This window comes from Parasteatoda tepidariorum, chromosome 9, assembly GCF_982258835.1.
Source record: "Parasteatoda tepidariorum strain Cologne lab strain chromosome 9, Ptep-v5.0, whole genome shotgun sequence".
NCBI classification, from domain to species: Eukaryota; Metazoa; Arthropoda; class Arachnida; order Araneae; family Theridiidae; genus Parasteatoda; species Parasteatoda tepidariorum.
Genome location: NC_141763.1, coordinates 75401763 through 75426818, shown reverse-complemented (window position 1 = coordinate 75426818; position 25056 = coordinate 75401763). Strand labels below are relative to the sequence as shown.

The following is a 25056-nucleotide window of genomic DNA, read 5'->3' as shown; positions in this document are numbered from 1 at the left end:
CTCATAAAATAATAAAGCTAGATTAAAATTAATAACATAAATGGTTGGATAGACTCAAAAAGTTTCAATACCGTGAGACACAAAGGGATTCTCCAAAGGTTAATGTGTGGTGTGGACTAATGCATGACCGCGTCATTGGGCCTTTCTTTTTTACAGAAAAGACTTTCTCATCAGTCGTACTTAGACATGTTGGAAAACCTCGTATTTCCACAACTAGAAGAGCTTCAGCCACATGTCTTTTTGCAACAAGATGGTGCACCACCTCATTGGGGTATCATCGTTCGTAGTTCTTTGAATGAACATTTTCCAGGAAGATGGATTGGGCGAGGAGGTTCAATTCCTTGGCCACCCAGTTCACCTGATATAACGTCGCTGGACTTTTTTCTTCGGAGATTTATAAAGGACAATGTTTACAGGAGGATCGTGTCGAACATTGATGACCTAAAAGCCAGAATTACAACAGCAATAGCCTCTGTGGATGCCGACATGCTTGCCGCTACTTGGCGTGAAATTGACTATCGACTTGATATTCTCCGTGCGACTAAGGGGGCACACGTGGAAGTTCATTGACAAGGGTCATGAAACTTTTTGAGTCTATCTAACCATTCATGTTATTAATTTTAATCTATCTTTATTATTTTATGAGTTATTAAACATCAAAATGGATCCGGGACTTTATAGATGGTGCACCAAAGTATTATGAAAAAAAAATATGAAAGTATTATGAATTTTTTCATAATACCCTGTATTATGAAAAAAAAATTAAGAAAACTTTTTTTTCTGATTTAGCACGAATAAGTAAGAAATATAATATTGGGTGCAATTTAATCGATGGATGCCTCTGTGAAATTTTCCATGATATTATGCGCATTTTATATAAAGTTACGTTGCAGGACTTACTGATAATTATTTTTAAGAAATCCGACAAATAGTTGGTAGTTTATTTTAAATTATTATAAGGAGATAAATATTCTGGTAAAACTACCGTATTGTAAGGTAATGATGTGTCTGGTAAAAGAATCCATAAATCTGGTTAATAAAACCAAAATATACGGTATTTAAGCTAATCATTTGGTAATTTTTTTATTTATATGGTAAAGGTTTATCGGATATTCTTGTTTTCAAAACTATAATTCTTATTGCCACACATTTAATGAAAAATACAATACTGAAAAATAAATTTAACCGAATGTATATATTTTATGCCGTCCTCCTAAGGTATCATTGCCAAATTTTATCACATATTATAAGTTTAACTCATTACTCATTTTATCACATATTTTATTGTTAATTTTACTAAAATCATTAGTAAGCGCTTCGGTAAAAATTACCAAGCTTTTTGGTGTTCCCATAGAGCAGTGTTTTCCAAAGTGTGGTACGCGTACCCCCAGGGGTACGCGTTCTTATGCGAAATACCTTGCAAAAAAACAAAAATTTAAATAATTTTTAATTCAAAAACAAAGCTGGCCATGAAATTATACGATTACGTATTTTTCTATTGGCTATTTTTGCAAAGTTAACAGTTAATAATTAGTGGTGTCAACAACCAGTTGTGATTTTTAACTTCTGTGCAATTTTTTCATAGTAAAAAATACATTCGTTTTTTAATTAGTGGTATATAGCGTTACGAAAAATTCAGAAAGGGTACACAAAAGTCATAAGTTTGGGAAACACTGCCATAGAGGCAGAAACACGGTAAATTTTACTATAATCTTGTAGTTTCGACCATACTTTTTCTCTCAGTGTATTATTATTATTCGAAAAAATCACCAACTTTTCATCTGAACCAAGAAAAGTTAACTGAAACTTCCTTTTACTTTTCGAACTTCGTTGTTTAACAGTTGTAATTTGTTACCTAAAACGTAGGCAAGATCCGGCTACAAAACATAATTTCCCAATCGACTAATGGACTATTTGTGTCAAACTTTCACTTGGTTGATATCTAACCCCGCTTGTCGCTCCGATTGGTTTGGGTACCCCTATTACACTTCCGCGAAGAAAGTTGTGTCCTAAATACTGTCGCGTGCTTTTCTCTTCCCAAACTTGTGAGAATCCTTAAACTTATTTTTTAAACTTGTTGATTTTTTTTAACTTGTATAATTTTTTTTTACGGTTGGATCGCTCTACATTCAGATCTCTCTTTTACTTTCGTGATCAATGCCATTTTATGTATTAGTCATATGTTTATGGATCATTATCGGATCGTTAAGCTTCCTCTTTATGAGTTTAAAATGTTTTTATTCACTTGATTAAAGTTAATATGGTGATAGGTTTCTCCACAATAAGCGGAAATTCTTCATTAAATACATTAAAGTCTAATATTATTCGATTTCAAAACAATTTAAGGCAATTCATGATTAATGAAAATTGCTGATTTCCATGAGAGATATGGGTCATTAAAAACTAGTATTTTCGAATTAGAATTAACAAAAGAAATAAGTAAGCAAGCTTTAACTTTCAACTAGCTAACGTTAACTAACTAGTTTTTAACTAACTAATGTTAAGTAACTAACTTTTAACTAACATTGAGTTTTTCTCATGTGTAAATGTGCATATATAAAATAATTTAAATGTTATAATAAAACTAACTAGTATTTAAAAAATTATCTTTTTCAAATAGACTAAAATAGGTAATGTTATTTCAGTCAGATTTCAAACTAATAACGTATCACTATTAAAAGAGGGAAGAAGATTCAAATAGATTCAGAAGATTCGTTTCGAAAATCATCCTTATACATTTTTCGTTTCAACACTGACAGGAATAATTGATTCTATTAGTTCGTTGAAATAGTAAAGTGGTAATGGTGATAAAATGGTGACTTATTTTGCTTACATTTGGATTGTTTTATTATTATTTTAGATTATTTAGATTATTATATTAGCTTACATTATTTTACATTTAGAAAACAGTTGTAAGTATTTCGAAATTTCGACTGACGATGCATTTTATTTGGCGATATTATATCTGCTTGTACATTATTTGCTAGAGAAAATTTGGAGCTTATAGTGTCCTCCAGCATATAGCTACGTTTTTAATTTAAGTACTATGGCGTTGAGGAGTGATCAAAATTTTGATTGGTGATAAGTTCACCTTTTTGACTAGAGGGTGATAAATTTACAGAGTTATTACTAGACCACAGGATCATTGTGGAAATTTGAGAACTCCAGTTAATTGGAGAGTGATCAGAATTTCGATAAATAATAAATTCCCAATGGCAATATTTGGTCGTGGAATTTTAATTTTAGTTGTCATGAAACATAAGTTGTCATCGGGCTCAAAGCACCAGGTCAGGTTTGAGCATTTAGTTACAAACTCAAAATATATCGGGACATCGAATTCAGCAAGTCAAAAGAACATTTTAATCTAGTATGAGCTTATATAACGAACATATCCTTTATGGCTAAAATCTAAGAAAATTCCTACAAACATATCCGAAACTTATCTTTCAACTATTACCGTATAAATTATTAATTGTTGTAAAATTAATTGGTAGCGGAAAATTTTTTTGGTAAAGCATTTTTTAAGAAATTATATTTTATAATCCATTTACTGCCTGTTTTTAGAAATGACTCTAAAAATATATTGTAGTGAGTTCACAAAATCTTGCTATGAATTTTAAGTAATCATGTGTTTTAAAATTTATCAGTGGCAGCATGGATTCAGCTTTCAGTTTGTTGATAATATAATCTATTTTTTTATTTACAAGTCCGACTTGAAAATAGTTTTTGCAATATCCAAAACGGTGTAAATATTTATAAATTAATAAAAAAATTTGTTTGTTTGTTTGTATTTAACGTTTTTTGCAAGTTTTTTGTTGTATTTTGTATTTATTCTATTTAACAAATATTTTAGTTAATACTTTGTATGAATGTTTTTCTTTGAACAGCACATAATGTTTAAATGAGTTGGTATGCGTTTTACAAAACTTTCCTAAAGTTTTAAAATATTCAGCTGTTTTGAATAAACAAAAATGTTTGATTAGAATATATTTTTATTAATTTTTTAGTTCATTTCATAACAGTTAATGTAGGAAACATTATAGAAACAAAAAAAAGACATTTTGAAATTTATGAACTCGATCCAAAAAAACTTAAAACAGAATGGAAATAGCGGAATTTTAAAATGCTTTTCCAAACATCAATTAAAATTATCTGTTTCATAGGGTATTTTAAGTCACTTCTTGAGTTAAGCTACTTCGTGAAGCAAACCAATCTATTTTTTTAAATTACAAATTAAGCTCTACTTGAAAATTTATTTTAATTTATTTATTATTGAAAATACGAATTTAGTGTTTGCCAATACTTTAACATTACGAGACAACAACCCTTGCTTAACCCACACATTACTAAAATGATTTTTAAGAATGAGTGATGGTTTTACATAACTTTCATACACCCACTGATATTAATAGAACTTGTTGTATCAAACTTTTAAATAAACTTGTTATATCAAACCTGTAGATAAACTTGTTACATTAAACTTGTAAATAAACATGTTAAAAAAACTATAATCTATTTTTTTCTTATTTCAAAGCTATTATCATCAGCACAAAACTTTTGACAATGAGTCTAAGGAGTTTAATTTCATAACTGCTTTAGTGTCTTAAACTATAATTATTATAATTTTATTTTCAATATAGACTAATTTAGTCTTTTTTTTAACTTTCAGATAAAGCAATTATGTTTAGTAGCGATCTATTCGCTACTTCTGATATCAGGAAGAACAGATGCGAGACCAGATTTTATTGAATCTATGAGCCGGCAATTCTTTGGTATTTCTGATGATGGTGGTCACCAACACAATCAACAGCAGCAAGATCCTTTTTCTGAAATGTTTGGATTACAAAGCCAAAAAGTTCAATCTAGACCACCTTCTCCTGTGCAAAGCCATCGATATAGAACTCACCCTCCTTTGCAGAATCATTCGCCAGGACACCGCCCTCCAGCTCCTAATCATCATCAAAGCAAACAACATCATCAAGGATCTGCCCCTCAGCGTCAAGGTTATTATCTAAAACCTCTTAAAACTCATCATCAGTCTCCTCATCATCAAACTCATCATGTGCATGCCCAGCATGTCAAACATGACCCACACCCAGAATACAACGGTCCTCCCCCAGTATATGGGCAACAGCAAGGTTTCGGACAACGTAATCCTGACGCAAATGATACTGCCACTGTGGGTCATCCCGCTGAGAAACAAAGTCATCATCATATTCAGCCAACACAACTGCATCATCAACAGGCTCGACAACCAGAATACGCAATTCAGCATTATCCTAAGCATGAAACTATAGAGTACCATCAACCACCAGAAACTGTTGTAGAATATCAACAGCCTCCAATAGAATACCATGCTCCCCCGCCATCAGAGTATCATCAAGTTCTCCATCAACCAGCTGTAATCGAAGAACATCACGGACCTCAAATAGAGATACATACTGAACCCCATCACCATGAGCATCCAACTCATGTAGATTATCATCATCCTCCAGAGGAACATCATCATACTTTTACCCTTCCTAAACCGAAAAAATTTCACCTGAGCTTCAACCAACCCAGTCCTGATTACAAAATAATCGATAAGCACTTGAAAATACCTCCAGTAAAGTTTCGATTTCACATAAATCCTAAAATTACGATTACAACTAATACTAAAGATCCCCTGGATAAGAAGCATCACGATGATGAACATGATTTAGAGCCATATCCTCCACCTGATGCGTTTTCTGATCATGACGCTCCTCCATCCTACAATGAGCATGTACTTGAACATTATTCTCCTCATCACCATCACCCATCTTCATATGATATTCAGAAACAATATCCAGCAGACTATCCAGAAGCAAAGCATTATGCAGTGGATCATGGACACCATGCTGTTGAACATTACGCAGTTGGACATCATACTGTAGAAAAACCAGCCTATCCACCACCATATCATATTGATCTCAGTCAAGGGCATAGCCATCACAATCCCCATCGCAGTGGAAAGCATTATGAGCCAACCTTTAAAGTAAAAACTAGACCAATAATATTCACAGAGGCCCCACCAACCAAAGCTACGACAACAACGACCACTGCGAGACCAACCAGATCAACAGCACGAACGACGACAACTACTACAACAACAACTAGTCGCCCAAGAAGTCGATCACGAGCTCGCTTGAGTGAGAGAAATCCCAGTTTTTCTGTCGCATTTACGCAAACATCCTCAACAGCAACTACGCCAATTGAAAGGTCAGAAGTTGTAACTAGTTCTTCAACTACCTCAACTTCAAATAACTCCGAAAGGGAAAGAGAAAGTAGTGGAATTTCAGCACGAAACGATGATCGATCATCAACCTCGTCTGCTACATCTCAAGCATCTTCAACTACTACAACAACTATGTCTACTTCTACTACCACTACAACTACTACACCGAAACCAACAACAACTACTACAACTACACCTCAACCTACAACGTCGACTACTACTACAACAACTACTCCCAAGCCTACTACAACAACTACTACTACCACTACACCTCAGCCAACTACATCGACTACAACCACGACTACTACTCCGAAGCCTACAACAACTAAAGCAGTATCCACAACTACTCGTTCAACTCCTGCAGAAGAAACAACTCCTCGTACCACAACGGCAATTGTCAATGTTGGCGACAATGAAATCGACATGAAGAAAGAAACCGACTCTCCAAGACGCCGACCTGAACCTTTACAAGTAGAAAGGTCAGAAACACTTACAATTGAGAGCTCTGAATCTGTTAAAGTGATTGAAACAACAATGCTTATCGATGGTAAAAACCAAACTGTACGATTTTACTATATTACACAACCTGTCAAGCTTCCTCCTGAGTTGTTCCAGAAAATGACAGGACAGAATAAATTATCCACCTCGGGTATGAGTGTTATTAAACTCAGAGATAAAAGATTTGTAATGAATGTCGATGACTTGGAATCAATCGAAAATCTATGATCAAGTTCCTGCAGGTTCCAGGATTTAAGTTGAAACCAGATGTGATATTAGCAATAATGCCGATTATTTTTGTTACTCCACAAGGGCCAAAAAGAACAATTGAATTTTATATGTTGTTTTGTCCAAGTCATTATATGTTTTAAATAATTTGAAAGATAGTGCCTGATAACATACTGCTTGAAATTTTTCTCGTTAGAATTTACTAAAAGCTATTTATGAGAGCATTTCAAACAAATTTAGAAGAAAATTTTTATGTTTTTTTTATTTTTATGTTTTCAGTTCCAGTTTAATGGTGCCAATTCATAAATGTTTGTTCTAACTCAAAGTTTTAGAACATTATATATATTAAAAATAAACCAAGTACAACGCATTTATTAGCAGGTGAAGTAAAAAAAAATGCTAGCGAAAGAAACTGGGATCAATAATCTTGATTTTTCTTGTTTTGCATGAATGTCAACCAGTTTTTTCATCTAAAACCATTAAAACAAGTAACACGTATTGTATTTTAATAACAATTCCTAAACATACTTGTTATTGTGGATATGAAAAAAATTATAAACGTACAAAACCATAATAGTTGAGAATTGTAAAATGGCTTGCCGGTATAAAGACCTTTGGGAAAGAATACTGAAAGGAGTTTTAGTTTTTATCAAAAGATATAAGAGTTTATTAAAGTGAGAATATATTCTATGGTGAATAGGGGAATCCAGGTTTCAAATCCAGGTTTTGCTATAACCAATGTTCTAGGAATTATATAATAATAAATACTACATGACGAACGGTGCCATATACCGGTAACAAGTCGTGGCAAAGGTGCAGTATTTATGCAAAGTGAATAAATATTTTGTGGATAATACAAGTTATTGGGAAAAAAGCATCTAACGGGATATTAGCCCCTTGAACAAAATGGGCTAGAATATTTAATCCCATAGAATTTTCATAGCTGCATATTATATTCTTGTCTTTCAACAGAAATCATACAGCAATTGTTACTAATGTATAACACCTGTATACATAGTTACCTCTTTCTTTTTCTTAACATTATTTGCGAAAGAGTTACTTAAAATAAGCTTTCCTAATTAATTTCCATGAACTACATCGAACAGAAGTTTGAATTTACTGATGAATAGTCTTATTATCATTAAGTACTTTCAGCACACAGTTGCACCTTAGAATGATAAAGCATGAGCTCTTTTTCTTCCTTCAATTTTTAAATAGCTTTCAATGATAGCTATTCAAACTGCAATGATATTTAGGATTTTCATTTATTGTGTTCATCAACTGGCTTGTAATCCTTTTTCTTATAGGTACTCAAATATCATAAATGCCAAATAATAACGAATCAAGATTATGAAGATATAAGGAACTTACTCGAGAGGCGAATCGAACTTAACATTGACCATTGCAAAAGTAACTTTACGAATTTAGAGAGAAGTAATGTTGGTAGTAATGATTGCATGTATTGATGATACTCAAAATTTAATAGTAAAAATTAGAGTAACATCTGATTTTGTAAGAACAGTGATTAAGAGATCTTCTTGCTTAATGAAACAGGAACGAAAAATTACCCTAACTCATGGCGTTAAATATTTGGTATTGGAAAATATTTCAAAATGTTTCGTTGTTTTATTGCTTCTTTATTTAGTCAATAAGAACTGTTTTACCTGCTTTTAACGATGAAATTACTAGGAGGAGATGATAATTTTTATGACTGACTTCGGACAGTAACTAACAATTTTGAATACCTATTGAACACGCATCGATGATGAGCATTTTTAGGTTTGCTGTATTTATTCCATAAATCAATTAAATATCACAAAATAAATAATAATCATCAGATAATTTTTAGAAAATCTATATTAAATTTGTCATGATTTCATGATGAAGGAAATTTGTTTGGCTTATGTTAATTTTTAATTCAGAAATACCGAATTAGTCAGGTTCTTAATTTTCATAATTAACTGGACTAAATAGATAAATAACAGTAAGAGCAAAATTAAAAATCTTAAAAACAATTAAGCGAACAAAATTAAATTAGTATATAGTCGAGAAGATAAGCATAGATTATACCAAGAGAGGGTTTTCATAGGGTAAAGACATTTTTATTAACAAAAAGTCACGAAAAAATAAATTTTAAAAAACGTTAAAACTAACAGATTACTTGTTTCTTATTTTGTGTCATAGTAAGAGTTTTGTTATATATTATTTCACTTTGTTAAAGAAAGTTTTATATTATACTATTATATTTCAGAATTAAAATAATTTCCAGTTACGGAGTTTATAATATAATACGAGTCCTTAACCTTTTACAAAAAAATAAGAAAATATTGCAATTCCTGCATCTAAAGCAGAAAAACTTTGGAAAAGATGAAAAAAAAATCAAAAAGAATATAAAAAAATAGAGTTTAGTTTTCTATGAACACATTGATTTAGTATTCATTAAAAAATTCTTAAGAAAATTTTAATTCTAATTTTAACAATTATTTAATATGTATTCTGTATCCGAAATTTTTTTTTGTACGATGTAATTAATTATTATGCAATATTAATAATTTCTTATACATTAAAATTAACTGCTAATGATTACTGTGTGTAAAAGAAGCAAATATATAAAAAAACTCTTGATTGCATAATGTTATTCGTTAAACTTAGTTAATATTGTCTTAATTTAAAAATTATTTTAATGTACAAAACAAATAATATTTCACTAATTATTTTTGACATAAATATTTTTCCAGGTAATAAAATTAAATGCAAATGTTAGTCATAGCCTATGAAAGTGTTTGAATTTACTCCTTTGTCATGAAATTTCTTTCAAAAGAATAAAATTTTCTTTAATTTAATAATTAATTCAATTTTTATTTATTAATTTTATTTTCAATATAATATAATATAAGTAAGCGATTTCAGTTTAAAAGATAGTTTACTATCCATTAAAATAATAATTCGTTCAATAATTATTTTCAGCATTAACCCTTTCACGCAGGTAGGACACCGGTGTCCCTCTAATATATATTTTTATATCTCACTAATTACAAGCAAAAATATACTTTGGTACTTTTTTGTTACAAAAACAGTCTAATAGTTGCTGTTACTAAGGAAAATTGGCTGGATTATCGGAAATATATTTATACTAAAATATAATATCCCAAAAAAAGTAGTCAGAAATTTTATATTTATTCATATTCAAAAATTCATCAGTAATTGATTTTGTAAACTAAAAAAATTTTCCTCACAGTTGAAAATAAGTGCAAATTTGAAAAATTATTGTTTGGAAGATTTCACCTTTAACTCAGAAAAAGACACCGGTACTTCATGCTGTATTTTATAACCATAAATAATTAAAGTGCTAAATATAATATTTTTTAAACTTATTTTGATATAAAAACAGAAAATAATGAAAAATTTCGAAAAATATGTTTAATAAAAATTCAACGTCAAAGAGTTAATAGTTTTTCATGCAATGAAGTCAAATGCTAAAGTTGTTCTTAGACTGCAAAAATGTCATGATGTTAGTCACAATACTGTATAATTGTTATAACGTGTCTTAAACATATCACAGATTTAGTTGCAAAATTTTCTCAAAACCTTTAAAAAACCTATTTCAATTTTAAAAATACTCTGGTATGCATTAAATTTATTATTTCCTTACTTATCTTTCGCTAATAATAGTTTCTCATGCAATGAAAACCAATTCTAAGGTTATTCATAGTCAGCAAGCTTTTTAAAAATTTATTCATCATTATATTTCTCACAATTAATAATTGTTTTAAAGAAAAGTTGGAAGCATAATTTTTTAAACATACTTAAAATCTATTTTCCAGCTTTGAAAGTATTCTTATAAACATTAAACTGGTAATTATTTCATTACTTTACCTATACTTTCATTACTTAACCTTTGCTTATACTTACCTACACTTTCAATAAAATGTCCAGTTAATTCATATACTACCAGCTGTTTTGTTTTCTTTTATTAGCTCAACAATATATATATATATATATATATATATATATATATATATATATATATATATATATATATATATATATATATATATATATATATATATATATGTGTGTGTGTGTGTGTATGTGTTTAAAAGAGCCCTATAAGGAATATTAAGTTTATTCTACAAGCAATGAGAGTATAATTAAAAAAAGGCTTATAAATATATAACGATAAATATTGTATTACTGTTTTTTGAACTCTTTTGTCACAAATGATAGGCTATATTTCAAAAAAATGGCTAAAATCTCAATACAACATGCTTTAAAAAAATCACGCCTTCTTTAATAAAATTAAGTAACGTCAATATTTTTAAAAAAAAATTTCTTACAAGTTCTTACTTTATTCATTAACTATCTTATTGCACACAAAATATTGCTAAGTCCATTTTATGGGAAGATTAAAAGCTTGTTTTATGCGAAGATTAAAAGTTCTTTAACAGTTATTAAACACAGAGAAAGTAAAATCGTCTGCTTAATGTAATAAATTTAGCCATAGAATATTTGTTAAAATTCAGCCCCTTACAGTTTCAGTATTTCGAATAGTTGAAAAGTTGAGAAAGAATACATGTGCTTTTCTAGAACTCAACCTAATTCTTTTTAAAAAATATATATTCTTTTTCGCACTCAGAGTTTGAAGATTTATTAAGTATATCAATTAATAAATCTTCAATTCAATAGTAATTTATTAATTATGAGTAAGTCTGCATAATAAAATGTATTAATACTTAGGAATAATATCTTTATTAATGCATTTTTATTTCATTAATATATTTTTATTCTATTGAAAATAAAAATTTTGATTTATTAAAAATTGTGTTTTTTTTTTGTGTTGTGTTTTCAATAATTCAAATGATATGGAGTAACAAACTATCTCATGATGAAATAATTCCATGTTTAAGCAAATAAAATGCTAAAAGCTGGAACAAGACTTGAAGGATTGCCACTCACCATGACACGGAGTTCCACGAACTTCGTTAAGACGAAGTTGAAAGATAGAAATAATCTTTTCGTATTAACCAAAATTCGTATAAATCAATAAAACAGCTAAAGACATTTAGGTTGAATAATAAAACACTAAATCTAAGATCATAGAATTTAATGGCACCTGTAGATAAATATTTTATGGCCATTTCAAATTTGATCAGTGAACTGTATGCTATAATTTTTGATTCTTAATTAGAAGAATAATGATAAAAATTTCGTTCAAATGATGAAATTCTCTTTTATTTACAACTAGAGAAGCATCTTTCTGGTTCTATATCTCAAAAATAAACTCCATGCATAATAAAATTAAAATGAAAAAAATAATTCTAAAAAAAAATCAGCAGTCGCCATAGTTACTCGTGTAGTTACGACGCCTGTGCACTGTTTACTGTTACTCTTGAACAATCAGTATTTTCTAACTATCGCCTTACAAATAGGCTAATCCGCACTCACACATATACTTACATAACGATAGTATTTACTGTAAAATTTTTAAAAAAAATTAACAAATGACTAGCTCGGAAGGGAATGTTTAATTATCTTTTATCTCATTAAGAAATATCGTTTCTTCACTTTTGTTTAAAATTTTGTATTTTACGTTTGATTATAAAAAAATCGAATTTTTCCAAATTATTCAAAGAAAATTGAAATTTCTTCACTGAGAAAGAAGTCGCGAATGAGTTTTAAGAGTAGCAGTTGCCTTAAAAACTGTCCAGTGCTTAAAACTTGTCTCCTTTAGGAAATTTCAAAACTTGTTTCAATAGAAAAGTTTCCTCAAAGGTCAAAATAAGGAATTTCTTCGTCGTAAACGGGAGAAATGCATATGTTCCTATTAAATAATCTATTATTATTTTCCAAGATGACAGAAGGTGGAAATTTTTTCCCTTTGTCAAGAGACTCTCCTCCTCCCCTTCATCAAGCGTTGTGCACTGTAAGAAATCTCGTTTTAGACTTTTTGTCAGTTCATGGTCTCATAATTCTGGTCCAGTCCTATCGATAACCAGTAAGGTGAGAACACCAATGTCTAATTTCGACTCAACTCGGCCATTTTTTTAATTTTTCCCTAAATACAAATGTGTTTCTTACCAAATAACTTTAATGCAATAATCTTGTTTCCAAAACTTTAAAAAAAAATACTGTAATCATGCTAAACATAACAAAACAATTTGATTGGCAACTACAGCGACACTAAGGAACTATTCTCTCTACATTCGGTTCGGTTGATACGATTACATTGCACTGATCAAGGTTCTACATTTGGAAGAAATAAATTAATTGAGAACTTATTGCTACAATGTTTGGCTTTGATCTATCCGTATACAGTGAAAATGAGCTCTAATAAGGAGGTAGAAAGAATTAGTTGCGTTACTCAGTAATAAAAGATAGGTAGGTACATTATTAACGTCAAACTAGAGCTGCACAATGGGCTATTGGCGACGATCTGGGAAGGATCCCTAAGGATGATCCGGGACGACCTGCGAGCGAAGTCGAACACTTTACGGTAGAACAGTTTAACGAGGACCGATAACGCGCACCCTCGATCCCTACGCAAGCTGATCAAATTGGTTACCCACCCGTTTACTTTCTTCTTCTTCTTTCAATTCCCCAATTCTAACCTGGCCAGACAAGGTACATGAGTTTGTTCACCTTCAAAAAGTCTAGAACAAGTAAGGGTCTTTCTATAAGGTCTTGTTTTAAAAGACTGAGGCAGTCTAGTAGATATTCAAGGGATGCCTGGGCCGAAGAGCACTTGGTACAGAGGGCGAAACACTTTTCTCATCCAGAGTGCCTCAGTGATTTCAGGTGTCCACAGCGGAGACGAGTGATGGCGGTTTGAGACTGACGGTCTTTGTCAGCTGCCAAACAGCTACCCGGTCAGGTACCCTGGTACCAATTGTGACTGGGTGGCGTGAGACATGCTGACCCGCTTACTGACCGCAGCCAGTGACGCCTGACTTCGGTTTTCTACTGGGAGCCTTGTCCGTACGATCAGTCCCTTGCGGGTCTACTTCGTAATGAAGCGACCATTTATTTGATTCTGTGTTGTTCAGTCAATTTTAATCTTTGTTAGAAATGTAACAATAGTATTGCCGATAAACGTCAGCATTTTTTAAAAAAATTGACAACTTTTCTTACATGTAATCTAAGTGCCCGGACAATAAAGTGGTATAAAAAATTATATTATGCAAAAAAAAAATTCAAATATATAAATTCAAACTAAATTCAAATAAAGAAATGAAGGAGTCTCCATGCAAGCACGCAAAAGTGACGCTAAGTGGTGTGACACAGACTCGACTATAATATGAAGATATAATGGAGACTATTCGATCTCTCTCCCCGTGATACTTAAAAGATAATTCACGAATCCACAGGAACATGAGGTTGAGGACATCTCTTCTGATTACCTGGTTCTAAGTATTCCAATAATGTTCCTGTCTCAGGATTTAGGTATCCAATAGTCATTGAATTGTCCTATTGGTACTGTCCAAGTCCGCCCGAATGCAAAGTATACGTAAATGGATTTAAATGATCGGTTTAGAAGTTCAGGTGAAAGATTAAGCTTAAGATATTTAACAATCTATTTCCAGCAGAAACATTGTTGGGGATTAAATGTTTTACCGACATCTCAATGTTCATGCTACCTTTAGAAAATGGAGCCTTTAGAAATTAGATTTAGCTTTTAACCCGAATATGGAGATGGTATATCCCGTCTTTCGTCCACCGATTAATAACACTGTCTTCCAACTGATTTAAATCTTGATTACCTGCCATTGTATCAGTATAAATTGATCTAAAAACTTTACCAGTCATTACCACCAGGGCTAAAGAGAATAGAAGGGCTGGTTCACTCCTTTGAAGTATCTCTTGCCGCGCCGATCCTCCGACGTCACTCTTGTGACGTCACTTTGGCGCAAAGCTCGCACTTTTACTTCAAGAACGGAGCGTTTGGCCTTACTAGCTCTAACTAATATTGGATCATTTCTTTTTGCGAGATATTCTAATACATTTATTATTTTCTATAATGACTTTCCTCAGTTTTTGCAGTGAATTTACAAGAATTTAAAACTATTATCGAAATGCCAGTTTGCGCGATTGCAACTTGCAAAAATTCTGATAAAAAAACAAAAGGAAAAAGTATAATTTTTCGCGTGTTCCCTAAAGTAAATGAACAACTATGTAAAGAATGGATTCCGAAATGACACAGTTAATATAAAACAGCAATACGTTTATTCTGTCGTAAAGAACTTTTATAAAAATTCATTATCTAAATAGAAACCGCCTCGTTACTTCATAAAGAAAGGCAGGTGAAAAGAATTAAAAAATAGATAAAGTCAAAGAAAATTAAAATGTAAATAAAAAGTATAAATAAAATATATAGTATATAGTTGAAATTCTCCTAATTTCATAACATATTTTTTAATGTAGTTATTCTAAATATTTATGATTTTTTTTAAAAATTATATTCTCTTCAATTTAAATATCTATAAATTATATCATCGTAAATTTAAATGTCTATAAACAATTGTAAAATTTCTAATGTCATTATGAACCTAAATTATTATTTTGTTTCAGTAATTAGCGTTTAAGGTTGATGTTTCCTAATGATTAAGTATGAACAAATTGCTATTAACGACATATTTTAAAATCAGGGATTCTAAATTTAACTTAACTTATCTTTATAAAAAGATATGTAGATAAAAAAAGTGTCGATATATGCCTTCATTTTTCCTAATAGTTAAAGTTAAAACTGAACTTTTTAAAATAAAGTATTTATCGTGTCATTTTCACCAACTAGCAAAACATTTTTATAAGTTTAAAATGGTATTTTTTTTAATATAATAACCAAGAAAGTTTTTTTTGAACTATGTTTATGAACGGAAATAATGTGTTAATTACGTAAAGTTTGAAGGCTAATAACCAGAAAAAGTCTAACTTATTTTTACAAGGAGAAAGATGCAAAGTTATCATATCTTGCTTGCGATCTCCGAGATCTGTGGACACAGTGACGTCATGAGGAGGGAAATCGTAGCTTCAGCTCTAAGAGCGGAGTGAACTAGCCCTTGTATTCTTTTTAGCCCTGATTACCACAGTTTTAGGTGTTTTGCAAAACGTTATTACTGATTGGATGCATACATCTGTTATGCTGTTATCCCCTTCACCAGATTTTTTGTGCCAAAGCAAAAAATTTTTTAAGATATTTTATGATCTTCCCTAATAATAAATTGAAATTTTTTTAACGTTATAAACCAATCAAATTTAAAAGCAGACATTAAAAAAAATATTTCAGTAATTACTAAAAAAATTGTTTACAAAAGAATAAAAATAAAACAAAATAAAATTCTAATGTTCAACAAATGATAACCATTTTCAGCGTTTATAAAATACAAGATCAAGTTCCTATTTCGGCCACATCGAAACTTAACCAAAAAAAAAATTTTTTTTTAAATTTTTATGTCTAACAAAACCTTAACTGTGATTTTTTACGCTTAGTCAATGCTCAAATATAACTAAGTGGAGTTAATGTTCAAATTGTATGAAATGACGCTGAGAGATACAGTAATTTTCTACGCTGGAAATATACTCAATTTTTAGAAATATTTAGTTATTATTTTGAATTCTTATCTTAAATGACCAAACTATAATATTAGAATAAAGAAAGGTTTTCATTAATTAAACTGTAATGAAAATGCATCTTTTAAAACATATAGGTCATTATCAGTAAGTCGTTTTTGACTGGGATGCGGCCTTCATAATATCTATTGTTAAATTCGTTGCTATGTGTCTTTAGACAACTTTTTTGCAATACTCAATATCTTAGCCACAGTGGCTGGTTAATAAAAATTTTGCTCCCGCCTCACTCCGACCACGGTGATGATATAAAATAGCCTCAATAGTAGACGGATCATTAGTTGGAAAACCTTACCGTCGGGTTAAAGTTGAAAGAATTTTTGTGTTTTTCATCTCCGTGTAACGTAAATGCTGGTTAGGTATATCAAAAAGTCCTCCACCACGAAGGCTATTTTGTTTCAATACTGGATCCAGGAGCTCCCTTGTTTTCTTGGTTGGGTTCAAAGCTACAAAGCTACTGAGTTGAACATTGAAAGTCGTAAATTCAGAATTGTCTCGGCTGATCAACACCGATTATGAAATAAAGCACACACACACACACATATATATATATATATATATATATATATATATATATATATATATATATATATATATATATATATATATATATATATATATATATATATATATATATATATATATATATATATATATATATATATATATATATGCAGCTTCGAAAAAAATTTATTTATTGTGCTAAAATAGTTTATACATATTTTTATTAACTAGACACAGAACAGAACATACAGGGAGAAAAAATCAAACAAAAATGCGACAGCTACTCAGACTCATTTGAGAAGTAAATTAAGACCTCTGCACATGGATGCGTGGATTTTTGAAGGTTACAATGTCCGCCTTTGGAGACGTCAAATTTTGACGTCACCCAGACGTCAGCACGTGACCACAATGTGACATATAATTGTGGCAGTAACCTCACCGTGTGACAAAGATGCGTTGAAATTTAGTCGCAAGGAGATTGTGATATAACTCATTGTGGCGTTGTCTCCCATAACGATTCACGTTTCATCACGGAGATAAGACGTGAATATGTCATATCTTCGTCACATGGTGTCCCAGTTTTGACGTGAATAAATCCCATATTTGTCCCACGGAGAACCTGTTGAGGCACAGTTTCATCCCACTATGACCCTGTTAAATTAGAATTTGTCGCAATTTTGTCACGCGGTAAAGTCAAAGACACAATTTAAAGCCCCATTGTGGTCACACGTTGACGTCTGGGTGACGTCAAAATGTGATGTCACCAAATGCCGATATAGTTATCTTTTTAGACCCATACATCGATGTCACCGAAGTCCCATGTGACTATATCCCCGTGACTTTTGCATTTTCAGTGCAATCTCGTAACGGCGTTACTGGGGTGGATATTGAAATCATTGCATAACTAATTTTAAAATTTTATTTTTTAATCATTCTGTGCACATACTTTATTTAAAAACATTCCAACCTTAACTCATTTTAGGAATTAATACGTAGGGTTTAAACTTTGGAAATTATTTTTCTTTTATTTTCAATTACTTTAATTGCTGCTTCACATATTTATTGCTCAAATATACTACGTCGCTTACCAGAGCATCACTAAACATTATGATTTAGATTGGAAATAAGAAAATACTAATAAATTTTAATAAATTTAGTCTTTATGAAGCGCTATAAATTTTTTTTCTTCTAAAAACTACTTGTAAAAAGATTCAGATTTCAAACAGTTATTTGTGTTTACAGGGAGAGATTGGCACGGAATATTTAAAAATCAGATCTATAAGGTTTAGATTTCAATAACTACATACTAATAAGCATAGTTCATTTTGAAAAATCAGTAATGATAATGCTAAAAATTTATTTATTTATAATAATATTAAATACGCAATTGTGTATAGAGAGAATTGTAAATTGAACCATTCAACCATTAAAATTATTTTGGAAGGACCCAGTATACTTTTGGTATGAAAAAAAACAAGATTTGAATTAGAATAAAACTTAAAATATTTTAATTTCTTAACTGTTCAAAAATTTATGTATTTAACGAAAAAAAAATCGAAAATATTAAAAAAATTTGTTCAGAAAAATTAATTACTTCACAAAATTATTCATTTCAATTAGAAAATAAAAACCATAAAAAATTATTGGTGATTGGCATTATAAAAATAGAGAAAAACTTTACAAAAATGTGATCAAAATGAAATAACATTAACTTCGTAATCGAAAACAAGCACACAAAAAATATTCGAAAACAAAAGAACCTTTAAACAAAGAAATTAAATAGACTTTAAAAAAAATCGAAAATGAGATCAAAACATATATCAGTTTTCTTTAATCATCAATCTTAAAAACACCAACTTATTCTTCTTGACCTTAAATCACAAATTTCTAATGAACCCTCTAATATAAGAGCTTAAAAGCAAAGAAAACAAAATAAGTAGAACTCACCTGTTTTATATCATTATTCTCTTTTTGTTGCGTGATCAAACAAAACGGAATTTACGAAGTTGAGAAAAAATCTTCGGTTTATGAAATAATCACTACCCGAAAGCTCAAAACTTCTTAAAATCAGAAACTTGAAATGCAATGGCTATTAACCAAACCATAAAAGTATGAAAACTTTTCCGAGTTTAAATAGAAGATTCAACAAAAGTGGTCATATTTTTGAAATATTCAAAATTTATTGACATCATAGTTGCTACATTATCATATGAGTTCTTTGTTTATCTATTCACACAAATAATGTCAAAAGGGGCTACATTTTTTAAAGATCTGACATTGAGTATCCAGTCGTTCGTCCTTCTTTACCAAATAATACAGCTAAGCAAATAAACATCAAAAATCAACATGAAACAAACATTTAATAAAAGTAGAACCAAAGATTATTGCGCGAAGTTCTTTGGTAGAACAAAGCTTTCATAAAGCACAAGCATATATAATCGTTTTCAACCGATTCAACACAAATCGATGAATTTTAATTTTGTAGCATATCTTTTTCGGACGATTATAGGTTAAATTTTAAGTGATAGAATTAAAGTGCGGTATGAACTTCCTTAATTTGAGCCACTCACTGAAAGAAAAAAAAATGCTAACGGTTAAAAAATGACTGCAGCTGTAGTTCACGTTTGATTTAAAATCGTTTGCTTTTTTTCAAACAAATATCAATTCGATATTTATTCCTTTGAATGATTTTTTTATTGAATGATTTTCATGCATTAAGAATCTCACCAATTACATTTTTATAAACTAAAATTAAATTTAAAATTTTACACAAGTTATTATTTGCATTTAAATTACGGATAATTTAACACAATTGATATTTCAATGCAAAGCGCTTCATGTTCCACGTTCTATTGAATATTTTCTTCATTTTTTCCTGAAAATAAATCTTTGAAGTGAACATTACCAGGTCCAAATGTACGCAAAATAGAATAAAGCATTTTATTCAGAACTGAAAGACTTCAGAAATGGTTAGTTGATGTTTTTGTTCGATCAAAAACTATTTTTCTACCTCTGCAATAATAATTCTGCATAAAATAAATGTTATCAAGGTCTGTGGCTATAACAGTTGTGTAAAATTTGAAACTTTCATCAAGAAATATTTATTATATTTGGCATTAATTATTTTCGGTTTGAAAAAATAAGGAGACACTGGCGTCCAATTTTGCGCTAAAGGTAAAATCTTCCATACAGGGCTTCTAAACAATTTTTCAAATTTGCACTTTAGATCAAAGAGAAGCAATCCTGGAAATTTCCATTAACAATATCCATTAATTATTAATTTTCGAATTGGAAACCTAATTTGAACTACTTTTTTTAGATTTTTTTTAGCACAAATTCTCATAATCTAACAGAATCTTAATTACTAGACTTTTTATAATAAAAAAACACCAATATATTTTCACTTGAAATTAAAGTTAGATAAAATAAGGGACACCAGTGTCTTAACTGAGTAAAGGGTCAAGATTTTAATGAAGTTTTAAATTCGAACTAATGGTAAACGAGTTAAAAGCTTTTAAGGTATTTATCGGCTATAAGAACAGTGTGTCAACTGCTTTTTCCGATTTGTCGCCAACATCAGCATCAGTAACTTTTACCGATAAAATCTGAATTTTAATATCACAATGGTTAAGGTTTAACATTAGGGATATTTTGCAATTTTACTAATTCATATTATTTTTGAATTAGTTACCACAAATAAAATTTCTTAAGATTCACAATATCATATTCAATAACTATCATTGTGTATATTATCAGAGATTTAAATTATCTATAAAGATCATGCAAGTAGTGATACAAGTAGTGATAGCGAAAATTTCGCAATCTTTATCTACTGTTGTCCATGATATTCTCATAATTGATGCACTTTTGTATTGCGATGCATTTGATATCAATATTAAAAATTTTAAATTTTTATTTTCAAATTTGAAAATGTTTGCGTAGTTTGGATAGACTACAATACCCATACCCATGCATTAAAATAAGCATCTGCTATAAATTGCATGAAGAATTTATTTGCAAAAAAGGGATAAAAAAAACGCAATTTACCAAACAGAGTCTCTTAGCATTTGCTGTTAGAAGGAACAAATACTACAAGGTTAGTTTTAAACTCTCTGGAAGGCTGCATTTAAAGAGGAGTTTAATTGTTGAATTTCTTTGCTTACGTATCACAATAAAACCACATTTTCAAAAATTCTTTAAAAATGGAAAAAATTTTTATTTAACTTTTTATTTCAAATTTGAAGCTTAAGTTTTCAGAAATAAAAAATTGGACAAAATTTCTAGTAGTTTCAAAGATTAAAAATTTTAACCACTGTAGGTAAACACAAAATATACAAAGAATATTAGACTAGAAACTTTCTAAGAATTTAACACTATTGCAAACTTCTAAAATGAGCTACGAACTGATTTTTTACAGAAATATTTCAGTTCTAAGTTAATGAAAAACCAAGGGTTTTTAAGATTTTATCGCGTAAGTAGGGGAAGTACGATTCTTTTGCTGACAAGAGGGGAGAAATCAAAATTTTCAAAACAACACTTACATAATATTTGAACGCTTCCCAAAGAATCAAAATCTGCTAAGTGAAATTGAGCAATATACACTATAAGTAATTCAATTCAAAATTACAATTATTCCTTAATTCTAAATTTTATAACGCGTCTGGTTTTCTTGATGTAGTTAAGGTTACATTAGCATTATGGTCTATGTTAAATGCCTGTGCCTTTGCCAATATTGATAGAAGCATTAAGGGCATGAAGTTTAATATTGCTAAATGGTCTACAAGTGCCTCGAAAATGAAACTGCACCAGAAGAGTTGCAAAAAAGAGGAGAAAACGGTAAGGTAAACGAGTATACTGTAAGGATTGGAAGAGGGGCGTTTGGATGTCTGTAAGAGTTATTCATGACATAAATGATAATCGTCTGACCAAATAAATGTGGTAAAAATTCTGAAAAAAAATTAGCTAAGGCACTTAAACTGGTGCGTTTTTGTTTTCTTTAGCAAAATAGCTTTGAAAAATCTCTTTAACCACAAAACAATTATTTTTAAATTATTTTTTTAAGCAATGCACATTTCATTAATGTATGTCACTTGTTTTCTGAACAACTGGATTTACCAACTCATTATTCAGAAAGGCAGAGAAGGTCAATATCTTTCGACAAGTTCAAGCTGTCTGGCATGAAAACAATTCTTCAATTTTCTACGTACTTTCTATCGTTAGTTAAATAACTTCAGTGAAATTGTATTCTTCGTATTTTCTGTTTACAGTCAGAAAGTAATTAAAGTTTTACAAGTAAGAATATCCTACCCTTTCAGCACCCTATCATTATTTATTGTCTTCAAGGTATTATTTCATATGTTTCTGGTTTTCTTTGTTGCATCATATCAGATCTACACTACTATAAGTTATCGGCAATGGTCTAACATTCATTCATTATATTGATTGGGAGACATTAGTGGTCCGAGCTTGCGCTATATCATCACATTTTGGTTTGAAAGGCAGAGTGGTTTGGGTTATTCTCTCACCATGTAGATGGTGAGAGAATAACCCAAACCACTTGTATCAAAGTTTGTAACATGTTTCCTAACATAGAAGAAGTGTGAGGGGGCACACTTTTTATTTTTAGAAAACTGGTCCTTTTATTTTAAATTTTATGTATACATGCATATTTATTTTTCATATGCATGTGTATTTTTATAAAACTGTATGTATAAATCGTAAAATAAGTTAACTCTCTTCTAAAAACAAAAAGCGTACCCCACCCTCATGCTATGCTTATACTTCTTGACCGTTAAACCGTAAGTAGAATAATCGACTTTGAAAACACTGAGAACATTGCATAGAACCTCGCTTCAAACAGTGGTAGCTGAAAACTATACCTACCCCACTGACTGAGTGGCGTACGCCATTCACATTATTATATAGATAATTATTTTCAAAAAATGCCTGAGTGAAATAAGCAAAGCTCTTAAGAGAGAATGAGTAATTATTAAATGACATTCTTGAAATTTCTAAATGTTAAATAAAAACAGGGATTCATAAATTTAAATTCAAAACAGGAAGACGAATTAGAATTTCAATAAATGTGTTTTATAAAACTTAATAGGTAGTCGTCGATAAAGGAGTTTTATATATATATATACACTCACGCACAGACAGTTGGAGAGACCGAAAATAAATTACAAACGGAAAATAGTGTTTTTTTAATACCCTAAGCAAAAAATTGCCATAGTAAATTTGTGACAACTGTTGAAGATATTATATGCGCTAAATGCACAAAATTTCGAAAACCTGGTTTAAATATTATATATTTATGTGTGTAGGGGAGGTGGGGGGGTTGATGTGAGTGAGTGAGCCTGTGTGTTTATTCAGAAAAAATCCTGTTTCGTGTCTAATTTTCCAATTTAATTAATGGTAAGCACTAATTAGTTAGTATATTAGAAGTTGCACTCGGGAACCATTAAGATTGACAAGAGTGACGAGTGGAAATCCGATCATTAGAACGAAAGTTATTTCCCGGGTGATATATTGTTTTTTTTTGCGCGCTGTGCAATGTGCTAAATAAAAATGAGTCACCATAAATAACTTTTCAATCAGTCCCTGTCCTTATAGTATCTTTTTTTACTAGCAGGTTGAAGGTAGCATTCGATTGCGCTAGAGTAAGTGCTCTCACATGCACAAATTGCATTTAGTGAGAATGCTCCCTTAAGCTTTCCTAACCTGTTAGTAGAAATAAGGTATAAGTGTGGAGTCTCAAAATGTATATTAGTGGGAAAGAGCCGTGGAAAATTTTTGGAAAAATAAATAAATAACGGCAACTGTTTTTCAGTGGTTTGCGATTTAACTTTAACTGTGCGGTAAAATTTTGCTTTGTTTTGGACTTTCGCAATCTTCAATCTTGACATCATGTAAAATTATGTAAATATTTCAATCTTTGCTTGTCAGGTAATGTGAAAATGATGTTCGTCTAAAACGTAATTGTCTTCTTCGCTATGACTTTATCCAAAGAAGCAGCGTTAGAAATTCTCGGATTGCCTTCATGTGGGTTAAATTTTAATAAAAATCAAATCTTAGTTTTTGTATTTTGGAAAGTGTTGGATGTCTATTTTATGTTTAATTTATTTTCAGTTGCTTCAAACGATTTTATAGTGCAAAGATATAAATACTTGGCTTTAGAGTGGTTTCCTGAAAAGCACGATAATAGTGAATTTTCTGTTGAGGTAGTAAATTTTATTTGTTTTGTTGTTACTTAGCAGATTTTGCAAAATAACATGTTAACATATCTTTTATTTAAATTGTTTGTATGAGTAATATGTTTTTGTTATCAGCATTAGCGAACTCAAACAAGCCGGAATTACAATAAGTATCGCTAATTAATGTTTGTATTTTATTCATTAATTACCGTTTGTTCTTATTTAATTTTCCGTTCTGACAAATGAAGCATAAAGAGGCGAAATAATAATAATTGCGTCAAAGCTAGCATTTCTGTAACTAATTAGGTGCTCACATCTCTTGAAACATTTTCTAAAATGATCTCTTACCTTTAATCAGAACTTTTTGGATTTTCCTATCTAATCTCTGATTAAATGTGCCTACAAGTTGCAGTATAAATATTATATCTTAACAAGTGTGTCAAATAGCTATATTTATTTTAATTTAACATTCTTACCATTTGTCAACTGTATCATCTGATACAGTTGACAGTACAGTACATCTGATACTTATGCATTAAAGGAGCTGTAAAAAACAATTACTAATGTTCTTAGATATAAAACCAATGTTAGATACCAATAATTTCAGTAGGTACTTCTTAGCAAATTTAGTTTTGCATCACTGGTATTTAAAATTTGCATATTTTTTAATGGTCACTTTTAATGCCTAAATACACTGAATATTTATCTACACTCAGTCCCTTTTCATCACTCAAGTCATTTTCTGGAACTTTAAAA

The 25056-nt window shown here is 30.3% G+C and overlaps 2 protein-coding genes across 3 annotated transcripts in view; both read left to right on the top strand.

Moving 5' to 3' along the window:
- LOC107446213 (uncharacterized) overlaps positions 1-9097 on the top strand; it is a 57103-nt gene extending 48006 nt beyond the window's left edge. For both annotated transcript variants that reach the window (XM_021148158.4, XM_021148157.4), the window contains exon 2: positions 4670-9097. In XM_021148158.4, the coding sequence (XP_021003817.2) occupies positions 4670-6982 (2313 nt within the window). In that variant the 3' untranslated portion in view covers positions 6983-9097. The remainder of the gene's footprint in view (positions 1-4669) is intronic.
- A 14842-nt stretch (positions 9098-23939) lies between these two features.
- LOC107450708 (uncharacterized) overlaps positions 23940-25056 on the top strand; it is a 40891-nt gene continuing 39774 nt past the window's right edge. Inside the window, exons 1-2 of the mRNA XM_087152148.1 lie at positions 23940-24148; positions 24236-24327. Coding sequence (XP_087008274.1) covers positions 24100-24148; positions 24236-24327 — 141 coding nt within the window. The 5' untranslated portion in view covers positions 23940-24099. The remainder of the gene's footprint in view (positions 24149-24235; positions 24328-25056) is intronic.